The 14,245-nt window shown below is 39.7% G+C and overlaps 1 protein-coding gene across 1 annotated transcript; it reads right to left on the reverse strand.

The window, feature by feature from the left end:
• Nucleotides 1–11,209: 11,209 nt before the first annotated feature.
• LOC114321817 (abscisate beta-glucosyltransferase-like) lies at nt 11,210–13,423 on the reverse strand. The gene is made up of 2 exons (XM_028269048.2): nt 12,685–13,423; nt 11,210–12,556 (listed from the first exon to the last, which is right to left on the reverse strand). Exons 1-2 carry the CDS (start codon nt 13,112–13,114, stop codon nt 11,475–11,477), a joined length of 1,512 nt encoding a protein of 503 aa, XP_028124849.2. The 5' UTR covers nt 13,115–13,423; the 3' UTR covers nt 11,210–11,474.
• Between the last annotated feature and the right edge of the window lie 822 nt (nt 13,424–14,245).

The following is a 14,245-nucleotide window of genomic DNA, read 5'->3' on the forward strand; positions in this document are numbered from 1 at the left end:
CATGCAAGAACTAGCTCAAACACATCAATAAAGGTTGAGTTCTCTTACCTAGAGCCTCAATTACAAGTGTAGGACCACAAAGCAACAATCAACCTTCAATTCTCTAAGTTGTTTAAGCAAAATCTCAAGAACTACACAAACTCTCACTCTCTCTTCCTCAAGGTCGGCTAGAACAAGAGATATGGCTGATGGAAATGTTTTTGGCTCAAGTATAATGAGCTCAAGGTGTAGAGGTAGTGGCCCACTCAAGGGCAAAACGGTAATTAAGTCCAACTCTTTAATTAGCTTATTTTAATCTAATTTAATCATACCTAATCAGTTTTCAGGTAAATACACCACAAAATCACATAAATTATGTTGATCATTAAACATCAATCAATTTTGGATTCGGCCGCCGATAAGGCCTTCAATTTGCAGTTTAAACATATAAGCATGAACAGATATTCATACAATCAAACAGATAGGATGTAATTTAACTAACATATACTCCATCAATTCGGTTTCCAATTTCAGTCAGTCAGTTAGCAGTCATTATTAGTTCCGTTTAACAGTAATTGGTGATTAACGGTAATCAATCAGTCATTAATCAGTAAACAGTATGAGGGTTGTTACAGTCTCCCCTCCTTATAAAGAGTTTAGTCCTCTAAACTGGAGTTACCTTCATTCTGGAAGAAAACAGGATTCAGTGGAAACAGTTCAGGATATCGTTTGGCCATGTCATCTTCCCTTTCCCAAGTGGCATACACGCCACCGTGGTTTTGCCAGTCAACTTTCACTAACGGGATCTCTTTGTTTCTCAGTTTCTTGATTCGTCTGTTTACAATCTGTATAGGCCGTTCCTCGTAAGTGTAGTCATCACTCAACACTACGTGGGTAGGCTCTATTACATGGAAGGGATCCCGGAGATAATCTCTTAACATAGAAATGTGGAAAACATTATGCATGTGTTCCATTTCAAGAGGAAGCGCAACTTGATACGCCACCGGATTGATTTTCTCAATAATCTCATACGGTCCGACATATCTCGGCGCTAACTTGCCTTTGACTCCAAAACGAGTCTGGCCTTTCATCGGTGTCACTTTCACAAAAACGTGATCACCTACTTTATACTCTCTGTCTCGTCTTCTGACGTCAGCATAACTCTTCTGTCTGCTCTGTGCAGTTTTCAGTCTCTGTTGTATCAGTTTAACTTTCCCAGTTGTTTCATAAACAATCTCGGGCCCAAGCAAAGGCCCATCTCCAACTTCTGCCCAGCAGATCGGAGATCTACATTTTCTGCCATATAATGCCTCGAAAGGCGCCATACCAATACTCGAATGGTAGCTGTTGTTGTAGGCGAATTCAGCCAAGGGTAAATGGCTTTCCCAATCTCCCTGAAAATCAAGGACACACACTCTCAGTAAATCCTCCAGAGTCTGGATGGTCCTTTCTGACTGTCCATCTGTCTGAGGATGATAGGCACTACTCAATCTCAGTTCAGTACCCAATGCAGTCTGTAGACTTCGCCAAAATCTCGATGTAAACTTCGAATCCCTGTCAGAAACAATAGACACAGGTACTCCATGCAGTCTTACAATCTCATCAATATAGATAACGGCCAATTTGTCCGCATTATAGATTGTCTTGACAGGTAAGAAGTGAGCAGATTTGGTTAGTCTATCAACAATAACCCAAATAGAATCCATACCTTTTCTGGAGCGAGGCAATCCAACGATAAAATCCATCGTGATATGCTCCCATTTCCACTCTGGTATGGGTAGGGGTTGCAATAGTCCGGCAGGTCGTTGATGTTCAGCTTTGACCTGTTGGCAATGAAGACATTTGGACACAAAGTCGGCAATTTCTTTCTTCATTCCTGGCCACCAGAAATTCTGTTTCAGATCTTGGTACATTTTCGTATTCCCCGGGTGGATAGACAATTTCGAATTGTGGCCTTCTTGCAGAACTCTTCTTTTCAGTTCAATGTCATTCGGTACACACAGTCTTTCCTGAAATTTCAGTACATTGTTCTCAAATTCGAATCCCGGCCTTGGTTTAGATTCTCTTTCTTCGATGATCTTTTTCAAGAAGTCATCCAGTTGCTGTTTCTCTTTAATTTCTTCAATCAGTGCCGGTTGAGCAGAAATAGCAGCTAAGGTTCCACCTTGTTCTCTCAAAACAATTTCAATTTCAGATTTTTCAAGGTCACAAAGCAACTCTTTCTGTCCTGTGAGCAAACATGCTAAGTTTGCAATCGATTTCCGGCTCAATGCATCGGCAACGGTATTGGCTTTTCCCGGATGGTACAAAATTTGTAGGTCATAATCTTTGATCAGTTCTAGCCATCTCCGCTGTCTCATGTTCAGTTCTTTCTGTGTGAAGAAATATTTCAAACTCTTGTGGTCGATGTATACTTCACATGTCACCCCGTACAGGTAGTGACGCCAGATTTTCAGTGCAAATACTACTGCAGCAAGTTCCAGATCATGGGTCGGGTAGTTCTTTTCATGTGGTCTCAACTGTCGGGAAGCATAAGCAATAACTTTCCCATTCTGCATCAAAACACATCCCAAACCCTTATGAGAAGCATCACTAAATACAGTATAACCATCCGTACCTGAAGGTAATGTGAGAATCGGTGCAGTCACTAATCGAGTTTTCAACTCCTGGAAAGCAGATTCTCTTTGGTCAGTCCAGTCAAATGACGTCCCCTTTTGTGTCAGTTGAGTCAACGGTAAAGCAATCTTGGAGAAATCTTTGACAAATCTTCTGTAATATCCGGCCAATCCCAAAAAGCTTCGGACTTCAGTCACATTTGTTGGTCTAGGCCAGTTCACTACAGCTTCAATTTTCTACGGATCAACAGAAATCCCATCTTTGCTAACAACATGCCCCAAAAACATAACATGATCAAGCCAAAATTCACATTTAGACAGTTTAGCATATAGTTTCTGTTCTCTTAAGGTTTGTAGGGCAAGTCTCAGATGTTGTTCGTGTTCTTCTATACCCTTGGAGTAAATCAATATGTCATCAATAAATACAACAATAAAATTGTCAAGGTATGGTTTAAAGATTCTGTTCATGAGGTCCATAAATGCAGCTGGTGCATTCGTGACTCCGAATGGCATAACTAAAAATTCATAATGTCCATACCTCGTTCTAAAAGCAGTTTTATCAATGTCTTCCGGTTTAACCTTCAGTTGATGATATCCCGATCTAAGATCAATCTTGGAAAACACTTGCGCACCCTGTAATTGATCAAACAGGTCATCGATACGCGGTAATGGGTATTTATTCTTTACAGTTACCTTATTCAGTTCACGGTAGTCAATGCACAGTCTCAGTGAGCCATCTTTCTTCTTTACAAACAAAACCGGCGCACCCCAGGGTGAAGTACTGGGCCTGATAAACTTCTTATCCAGCAGTTCCTGCAGTTGCACTTTCAATTCTTTCAGTTCAGTTGGGGCCATTCTGTAAGGAGCTTTAGAAACCGACTGTGTTCCGGGAATCACATCAACAGTAAATTCAATCTCCCTGTCAGTTAAATCCCCTGGAAGATTATCTGGAAAAACATCTGGGAATTCTCTGACTATAGGAATACAGTTCACATTAGCATTATCATCAGTAAATACAGTCAGTACAGAACACAAATATCCCTTACAGCCCTTTCTAATCAATTTTACAGCTTTCACAGACGAAATCAAGTACGGAGGAGGTACTACTCCACTCCCATTAAACACAAATTCAGGCAAACCAGGTGGACGGAAAACAACTTGCTTGGTCACACAGTCAATAGTGGCATGATATTTTTGTAACCAATCCATCCCCAAATTACATCAAAATGATCAATGTTCAATGGCAGTAAATCAATAAACAGATGCATATCCCCAACAATAATTTCACATGCGGGGTACATATAAGCACATGTCATGGATCCCCCTACGGGTGATGATACGGCTAACAGATAGTTCATAGGTTCTAAGGGTCTATTCAATTTCCGTGAGAAAGCATGCGATACATAAGAATGTGTAGACCCCGAATCAATCAATACATATGCATTTTGCGTACAGATAGAGAGGATACCTGACACAACGGTCTCAGTATTTTGCACGTCTCCCGGTACTAGGGCGAACACTCGACCCTGCCTCATGGGCTCTTTCCCGGTAGCCTTAGGGTTCGGTTTTGGTGGAGCGTTTGATGCTGCGCCGCTGGCTGCAGCTTTGCTATTGCCTTTAGGAGCAGAAGGACAATCCTTAACCATGTGGCCCACCTTGCCACACCTGTAACAGGCTCCAGATAATTTGTGACAAACCCCCTTGTGCTTGTTGCCACATACAGAGCAGGGCGGTATGAATCCACTCCCTTGGCTGGGGCTAGTTGTCGACCCCGTATTCTGTTTCTTATTGGCTGGGTTGTGCTTGCCTTTCTTGAATTTGAAACCCTGCCTTTTACCATGCCATTCAGTTGTTGGCGTTTCAGATTGTTTCACTGCTGCAATGTTCGACTCGGCCATCAATGCCCGGTCGAGAACCCCCACAAAAGTCAGTAGTTTCAAAACATTTATTCGATCCAGAATTGCAACATTAAGGCCACCTTCAAATTTTCTGGCCTTCTTATACTCAGTATCCACCATATGCGGTGCATAACGGGCAAGTTCAGTAAATTTTGTTTCGTATTCGGCAACCGACGTGGTGCCCTGTTTCAGTTGCTCAAATTCAGTCACTTTCCTATCCCTGACACACTGTGGGAAGTACTTTTCAAAAAAGGACTCCTTAAACTGAGCCCAAGTCATAACAGCATTTGTATCGCGAATCAACATCCACCACCTTCTAGCTTCTTCTTGAAGGGTGAAGGTAGCTAACAATACCTTGTTCGCTTCCGAGCACGGAAACACTTCAAATAATTTCTCTGTTTCCAGAACCCAAGCTTCAGCTTTTAACGGTTCAAGGCCTCCCTGAAAGGATGGCGGTTTCATTTTGCTGAACTTCTGGGTCAAAGTAATTATGTCCCCATCATTCACATTCGCATTAGGTTCCGGCTGTACCGGAGGAGGAGGAGGCTGTTGGTTCTGTTGTTCAAGTCTAGCAGTTATCAGTTCCATCATTCTTTCCATTCTTTCCATTCTTGCCTCAGTAGATGAGGACTCAGGTTCATTTGCATTGTCCATTTTCACTATAAGCAGTTACAACAGTTTTAAACATAAGCAGTCATTGTTTCACAGTTTAACACATTAGCATGTTTTTAGTCATAACATAACCACACACTTATCATGCTCATGAGATGCCCTAACAACTTTTCTAGGACACCCTATAGCTCATTTGGACACGTGTGTGCGGTATAACTCGTGGTAAGTATCGCTCTGATACCACTCTGTCACGACCCAAACCCGGCCCTATGGGTTTAGCACCGTAACCGGCCAGTAATCCGAGATTACCAAAGGCCTGCAGAACAGTAACACAGTAAAACAGAGTACAGGGCCTGGCGGAAGCCAATACAATAATTAAACAATGTCCAATGAGCTGTGACAGTCTGTATGCCAAAAAGATTTTTCATGCATTCATACATACACAAACAGTACAGTCTATACAGAATTTACAGTCACACAGTACAGGGACCTAATCCCTTGATAACAGTACGGTAAACATTCAGTCTATACAGAACAGTTAGACAGTATGAAGACAGGCGGGGGAAAACAAACAAAACACCCCCAAGCCATAGCATGGCAACTCGGAACCTCGCAGTGAGGCACAAAGGCTGGCTTGACAAAACTGGAGTTACCCTGACGCTCCTAGCTCCGATCTGGTGCCTGTACACCTACATATATATATATGAGCAGTGAGCTAAAGCCCAGTGAATAACATAAAGCGTAAAGGGGTTTAGAATGAATGTCCTTACAGTAATGAAAACAGTTCAATTCAATCAGTATTTCAGTTGTTCAGTACAGTAAACAGTCATATGTGGTACATCCATTAGCATAACAGTAACAGTAGGTCTTAAAAGACCGAACAGTAATGATGGCCATCAGTCAGTAAACAGTAGTGGTTCCACGAGGGAACCGACAGAGATCTCTGTAACAGTAACAGTAACAGTAATAGTAAACAGTAGGTACTAAGGATGCCACAGTACAGTTCAGAAATAAAGGACATACATTCATTCAGTAATACCAGTTCAGTAAACAGTTCAGTTCAGTATTCAAAAGATATCAGTTGAACATATCTTTACACAATTGTTACTCACAGAGTTCTGGGCTACAGTATGCTAGAGCGTGTCTCCCCAGTTGCCAACCCTACACAGTTCACAGGTTGAACACACACTAAGCTACACAGTTGGGAAATATCATAACTTAATCCCTAATTTGCCTTGGTGTGTTCTACAATGATATCCTCATCTAAATGTCTTAAACTAGGCCTAAGAATGCCTAGGATGGGATGAGGATGCAAAAATACACTTAGAAAACATTTCGCAGAGTTTGCTGAAACTAGGAGCCTCGCTCGAGCGGGACTTTCTTCGCTCGAGCGGAAGTCCAAAATCAAAGGCTTCGCTCGAGCGAGTAATCCTTCGCTCGAGCGGTCTGTCGAAATAGTAAAAAAATACTGGATGCTGTGATTTTACGCGCGATGGTCGCTCGATGGTCGCTCGAGCGGATCCCTGGACAAAGGTTCTCGCTCGAGCGGGGAATCCTTCGCTTGAGCGAGGAAGCCAAATCTGGAATTTCCAGATCTGCCTCCCAAGCTCAAACCAAGCATTCTACCACTCCAAACTCGACCTCTTGGGCCCAAATTCTGGAAAACATAACTAAATTCAATGTATAACAAGTTTCAAAGCTCAATTTATGAACTCAAGCCCCAAAGGTGAGTCAATTTAAAACCATATTCAAACCCATTTTCAAGAATATGAAGAACATGCAAACATGCATGAATTCAAATCATTTCAAAGCTTCAATTTGATGCTCTAAGGAGCCAATTGATCCAAAAACAAGTTGAAAACATGAACCATTACAAAATTATGAACATGCATGCATCAATTTACCATGAATTCAACTCAAACTTCTACATTACAACATGCATGCATGAATTATGCTCTATATCATCATATATGAGCTAAAACATGGCTTAACTCTACAAATGAAGCATGAATCATGCAAGAACTAGCTCAAACACATCAATAAAGGTTGAGTTCTCTTACCTAGAGCCTCAATTACAAGTGTAGGACCACAAAGCAACAATCAACCTTCAATTCTCTAAGTTGTTTAAGCAAAATCTCAAGAACTACACAAACTCTCACTCTCTCTTCCTCAAGGTCGGCTAGAACAAGAGATATGGCTGATGGAAATGTTTTTGGCTCAAGTATAATGAGCTCAAGGTGTAGAGGTAGTGGCCCACTCAAGGGCAAAACGGTAATTAAGTCCAACTCTTTAATTAGCTTATTTTAATCTAATTTAATCATACCTAATCAGTTTTCAGGTAAATACACCACAAAATCACATAAATTATGTTGATCATTAAACATCAATCAATTTTGGATTCGGCCGCCGATAAGGCCTTCAATTTGCAGTTTAAACATATAAGCATGAACAGATATTCATACAATCAAACAGATAGGATGTAATTTAACTAACATATACTCCATCAATTCGGTTTCCAATTTCAGTCAGTCAGTTAGCAGTCATTATTAGTTCCGTTTAACAGTAATTGGTGATTAACGGTAATCAATCAGTCATTAATCAGTAAACAGTATGAGGGTTGTTACAAGTTGCCCGTGAACCTCAACCAAGCGCCCCTGAGTTTGCTCCGTTGACCTTTCCTATGCGGTCTGTGGAGCAAAGAATGGCAGCACAATCAGATATTGAGACCAATCAGTATATATTGAAGTCATGTGTGGAGACGATGACGGCAGTCACAAACTTGTCGCACCGGCTTCAGAGTAGGACAAATGAGGTGCAGCAGTTAAACGCCCAACTGGCTCTGCTCCAGTGCATGTATAAGGATGCGCGAGCAGAAATATGTGTACTAAAGGCGGAAAACAAGGATCTGAAGCGGAAGGCCACCGTTATGTTTCGATTTGGAGGTCCGCCATATGCTGTAGTGGGGGAGCAGGGGGGAGTGAACGTGCTCGTCGGCGTGGGAAACACGAAGGCAGCACCGGCAAGGGCCGCACAGGACGGAGGCAAGAAGAAGAGACCGGCGGCAGAGTAGAGAAGAAAAATCCCGCCGGTGGATGTGGTGGTTGTGGTTTTGGGTGTTTTTTTTTTTTTTTGTTGTGTTTTTTTTTTTTTTTTTTTGTGTAAAATTGTGATCGGGGTTGATCCCCGGCATGAAGAAATGACAAGTGTGTGGAATGAAAACCGAGTTGGTTGTGAATGGATTTTTTTTTTTTATTGTGAAAAGTAAGGGAATCGAATAAAAAAAAAAATGGGATGGTGATGAAATGATAAGCATGGTGATGATGAATATATAATGATGAATAAAAATAATAAAGGAGGGAGTGGGGAACAGGGCGAATCGAGAGCACCAATTAAGCTTTATAATAAAAAAAAAATAAAGGTTGGGCGGTGGATCGGTGTGATTAAAAAAGAAAAGGAAGGAGGATTGGTATCCGTGTTGGTGAGAATAAAAAAAAAAAAATATATATATATATTTATAGATATAGGAAAAGAAAAATGAAAAAAGAAAGAAAAAGAAAAATAATGTGTCAAAGTGAGTGGAGATAGATGGCTTACGATATTGTTCAGGAAAGTGATAGGAGATAGGAGGAGAGAGAGTGCAGATTGGTCAAGTCATCGTCGCCGCCGTCTGTGGCGACGACGGCGATGGTAGGTTTATCAAAGACAGCGGTGGCAGATCTATAGGTTGAGAGAGCAAGTCTAGAGAGTCTGTTTTGTTTTGGTTTGGCCCAACTTCAACATAAGAGAGAGAGTTTATGCATGTGTGTACCTTTGTGTGAGAGAGAGGTGCCGAGATGGGAAATTGAGGGAGAAACTTGGAGCAGCTATGGATGGCTGCAGCTTCAAACTCTAGAGAGAGATCGATCATGCATGGTTGAGAGAGTGCATGTGTATGGATCTTCCCCTTCAAAACCGTGTGTGTCTGTGTGTGCTTTTGCTGTGTGTATCGTGTGTGTTTATGGTGTGTTGTTTTTGTTTTGCTCAGATCAAAGACTCTCCCCTATGTGTGTGTTGAAGCCTCGCTTGCAGTCAATGCTACTGCCGTCCCGAGAGAGAGATAATAGAGAGAGAGTGTGGGTGTGGGTGTGGGTTGAAGAATCAATCAGAGAGGCAAAAGCCGAAGCGGAGGAAAGAGAGAGGCTGCAACTCCTCCTCCTCGCCCCACTCTCTGCCCTCCCTGTAGTACACATCTCCGACTCTATGTTTTTGTTAATTTGTTTTGATGTCGATCTGAGGTGATCGGGCTGTTGAAACGCAGGTCTAGCGATGGCTTCAAAGCGGATCTCGAAGGAACTCAAGGATCTCCAGAAGGATCCTCCTACATCTTGCAGCGCTGGTCCTGTTGCTGAAGACATGTTTCACTGGTAGGCAACAATTATGGGTTCGACATGAGGAGACCATAGTGGCACCGATTGTGGCCGTTGTTGGAAGGTGCACCTGAGCTGTCCATACTCACCGGCGGCGGAAGCAGCCGCGGAGGACCGAAACTGGGAGGTATGGCAGACATGTTATGTGCTTAGTTTTCTCATCGTCCGGCGGGCGGCCAAGGCGAGGCTGCCGCCCGCCGGTGAAGCAAAATTACTAGATTGTTAACTTTGCTCTGATACCATGTAAGAGTTTATGTATACAGAAAGAGAGAGAGAGCAAGTGAATAAATGAGATGTTATTGATATATTGAATGTTATACGCGGTCTCCTTTATATAGGAGAAAATGGCCTAAGTGGTATACACACTATACAAAACAACATCATGGCCTAAAGGGAAAGTAGTCACCGAAAGGGGAAAGTATACACTAAGAAGACAACATTATTAAAGCTAGTTGGTGTTTTACAGCTAATATATATATGCACTAACATATAATACATATACTAACATTATACAAAATTTGAATGTATACAACATACTTCACTTTTAAAATAATTTTCCAAATAACTATTCGAAGTAAATAACATTTTTATTTTTATTTTTATTTTTATTTTTGATTAACAATAAACGTGAAGTACCAATAAATCTTAAATATTGATCTTATAAACTGTTTGATCTTTCTTTTTTTTTTATAGACCCAAAGATCCCATTTTAGTGTGAATTATATAAAGGGTCAAGTATAAATCCGCGTATATGTGATGTGTTAAGCGATAAATGTAAGTTTTCTCATAATATTGAAATTATTAAACGTAACACTTCAAAAAAAAAAATTAATGTACTTTTCTTAAATATAACACTCCAATGTAACATTCCGAAAACGTAAAATTTCAATGTAACGCAGTAAAAAAAAATTTAATGCATGTATTTCTCAAACGTAACAATGTAACATTTCACAAAAAAAATTTAATATACTTTTCTCAAACATAACACTCTAATCAATGTAGTACTAAAAAATTCTTTAGTGTACTTTGCCAAATGTAATACTTTAATTTAGCACACTAAAAAATTTCTTAGTATATTTTTCTCAAACGTAACAACGTAACATTATAAAAAAATTATTTAGTGTACTTTTCCCAAACGTAATATTCCAATCAATATAACTCATAAAAACTTTTATGTGAAGTTTTCCCAAACATGACATTCTAATGTAACATACTACAAAATTCCTTAGTGTGCTTTTCTTAAACGTAACAACATAACAATCTAAAGAAAATTTTTAGTATATTTTTCTCAAACATAATACTCGAATAAATGTAACACACAAAAAATTCTTAGTATACTTTTTTTAAACGTAACACTCTAATGTAACACTTCAATGCAACATCAGAAAACTACGCTAACAGAAATGTAGATTTCCATGTTTGACAACCAACACGTCAACCACGAATCCCTCAAAAAAAAAAAAAAATCTTTTACACCTTACATTTTCATTCACATCCCAAAAATAAATAAGAAAATTAGAAAAAAAAATCACAAAAAGATATTCATTTAAACTTAAATAATACCAAATCAAATAAATATGACTTTTCAAAACAAAAAAATTAATTGATTCATAAAAAAGCCTCTTAGAAATAAATGGATCAACATTCCCCATATAAGATTTATAAATAATTTTTCTTAACAATAATATTAAAGAAGTTATTCAGGAAAATCCAAGTAATTTATTATAATGAACCCATTATTCAATAATAATAATACAAACATCATATATTAGAAGAAGCTTGAAATAGGTACGTCGGTCATTGATGACTCAAGAGTCAAGAATCCGACTTTGGCCAAATTTTCCCTCCCCACCCGCTCCCCCAGAAAACAAAACAAAAACAAAAAAACAATCATGTGGTATTACTTATTAATACTACAAAATAATAAGAGAGTTGAATCTATACCACATATCACCATACCACAATCATAATTTATTTGCACGAACACGGTGGCGACGAGATTTAAGTTCATTGATCAAAGCAATAGCATCGGCGTTAGATGAGCCACCATGGTCTACAGCTTTCTTAGCCTTCTCGCTCACCACTTTTGCTCGCCTTCTCATCTCCTCCACTTCATCACCACCATTACCAGCCATCAACCACTTCACCGCTGCCTCCACTTTCTCCCTCCTCACCGTCAGCTTGGGTTCCCAAATATACGACAGCCATTCCTCATTCCCCACTCGAATCCCGGTCTTCAACACATCCACAACGATGCTTTCATTGAAGAATTGCTCTGCCACCAATGGCCATGTGATCATCGGAACGCCCGCTCCTATCCCCTCAATCGTCGAGTTCCATCCACAGTGTGTCAAGTACCCTCCAATGTTGGCATGTTCTAAGATTAGCAACTGTGGTGCCCAACTTTTTACCATCAACCCTTGTCCGGACTTAGTCATCCTCTCTTCAAATCCCTCTGGAAGCTTTTTGCCTCGATTTTTGTCTCCTTCCTTCTTTTCTTTCTCTTCTTGGCCGTACTCTGACATATCTCTGGCCACCCAAATGAATGGACAACCAGAAGTCTCGAGCCCATGAGCAACCTCGAGGAACTGTTCAGGAGCCATACTAGCCTGACTCCCGAAACTAACATAGAGCACTGACTTGGATTGTTTGGAGTCGAGCCATTTCAAAATTGTATTTCCATCAATGGAGTTCTTTGCACCCCTCTCGGCCTTTTCTTCGAATGCTTTGTTGAAAAGACACACCGGTCCTACGAGACATAACTTTCTGCCCATTTCATTCTTGAAATACTCAGCATAAGCTGGTTCCAACTCGTAAAAGCTGTTAACTATAACCCCATAGCTTTTTAGCTCAGACTTTAGAACCTCGTCAATGAATTGTCCATAACCAGTTCCTTTCTCCTTAAACCAGTATGGGATTTTTCTCTTGGTAAATATGATGTTATCATCGGGAAGACCCGGCAAAGCAAATGTCTCTGCATCAGAATTTACCTTGTCATGTGGTGCATACCGTCGAATGCTCTCTTCACAACACAGAGAAAACAAACCTGCAACATGAATCAGAATTTTAATAATAGTTATATACACACAAAAATTCACACAAAATGTGTATTCAAAATGATGTGACAGTTTAGGTTGTGTCAATTTAAAATCAAAGAGAAAGAAAGGAACAAACCTGTACCATAGAACAAGAACCTGGGAATGCCGAGGCGAGCACCAAGGTCGGCAGTCCAGGGATGGTACATGTCGCTGACGATGCAATCGGGGCGGCGTTCTCGGAGGAGTTGCTCGATGGGTTCATGGAGCTTCTCGAAGGCCATGAAAAGTTTAGCGATAATGCCGGCAGAGGCAGCGAGGAGAGTCTCGCATCCATCGGGCAAGCCAAAGTCAGAGGTGGGTAATTTGAAGATGTGGAAGTTGATGTCAAGGCCTAGTGACTGGTCTCTCTCTATGGTTTTCTGGAAGAGCTGGGCATATGCTGGTGTTATTATTATGGTGACTTCAGCTCCTTGAGCTGCAAATAGCCTTGCTGTATCTATTGCTGGTAGAATGTGACCTCTCCCCATTACACTTGGTATGAAGAACATTTGTACTTTTGAATCCATTGAGAGAGACAGAGAGAGAGACAGAGACAGAGGAGTTAGAGATTGAGGCTGAAACTTGATTGCTCTGCTCTGATGTGGGTTGTGTCATGGGATTTATAAGTAGTGCATGATGAGAGAGAGTAGCTAGCATTAATCAGTAACGATGTAAAAGTGAACATAATTAAAAGTAAAAAGTTGTAATTAAGTTTTTTTTTTTTTTTTTTTTTTTTTTTTTTTTTTTTGAGGTTTAATGTTGAAATATTGGTTTAGTGGATGTAATGATTATGATATAGTGGATAGATACTGTGATTAGAGGTTTGGTAGATCCTTACGGCCGCGTGGTCAGTTAATGAGTAAGGCTAAGCTTTCGTTTGACATGTCAATTTTTAAAATTTTGTTGACTATTTTAATTATAGAAAGATAAAATAAGGCTGTTTAGTACAGCTCTGGAACGTTAGTTCCAAAACTTATTTTACATATGACGTTTGTTTATAATTTTCAAAAGTTAATTCTACGTTCAATTTTGAAAACTCGATCGAAGGCGGGAAAATTTGGGATAATCGGTCGTCCCACCGGACGTTCCACCGGTCGTCCCGCTGGTTGACCGGAACAGTGCAAATATTTATTTATTTATTTATTTATTGCAATTCACACATTAATTTTTATATATTCGAAAAAAATATTTTCTGAATTTTTAAAATTTTTTTATGAGCTTTAATAGAATTTTGAGTTGTGTGTTTGGTTATGAATTGTAAGTTTTTGTATCAAATATCATATGCTACATAAAAAATTCCTCACTCAATTCAAAACTCTTTCACTAAACAAATTTTTCGCACTTAAATCATAATTCCAAAATTCACAAACTCAAAATACAACTCCTACTCTCAAATCATATTTAGAAAGTTCTACCAAATACAACCGAAATTTTTTAATCTAACAAGACAAAATATCACATCTAACTCATAATTATTTCATTTTTTCTCTAACAAAAGTCAAAAAAGTAAAAAACTCTATTCCAAACGAGACTTTTTAGCCCCAGCTTAAAATAGTCAAAAAACTAAAAAACTAACCCACATCCCAAACGAACCCTAAGACTTGTTTTGGGAAGTTGGCTAGAAGTTAGTTTTTTTAGTTTTTTTTTTAATTTTTTTA

This window comes from Camellia sinensis, chromosome 3 (assembly GCF_055761805.1).
Source record: "Camellia sinensis isolate YWXY chromosome 3, ASM5576180v1, whole genome shotgun sequence".
NCBI lineage: Eukaryota > Viridiplantae > Streptophyta > Magnoliopsida > Ericales > Theaceae > Camellia > Camellia sinensis.

Bases quoted from the DNA above. Each gene is read 5' to 3' on its own strand.
- LOC114321817 (XM_028269048.2), bottom strand. From the start codon at position 13,114: ATGGATTCAAAAGTACAAATGTTCTTCATACCAAGTGTAATGGGGAGA. The intron at 12,557-12,684 runs GTTTGTTCCTTT...TTCATGTTGCAG, and splicing joins GTTCTTGTTCTATGGTACAG to GTTTGTTTTCTCTGTGTTGT.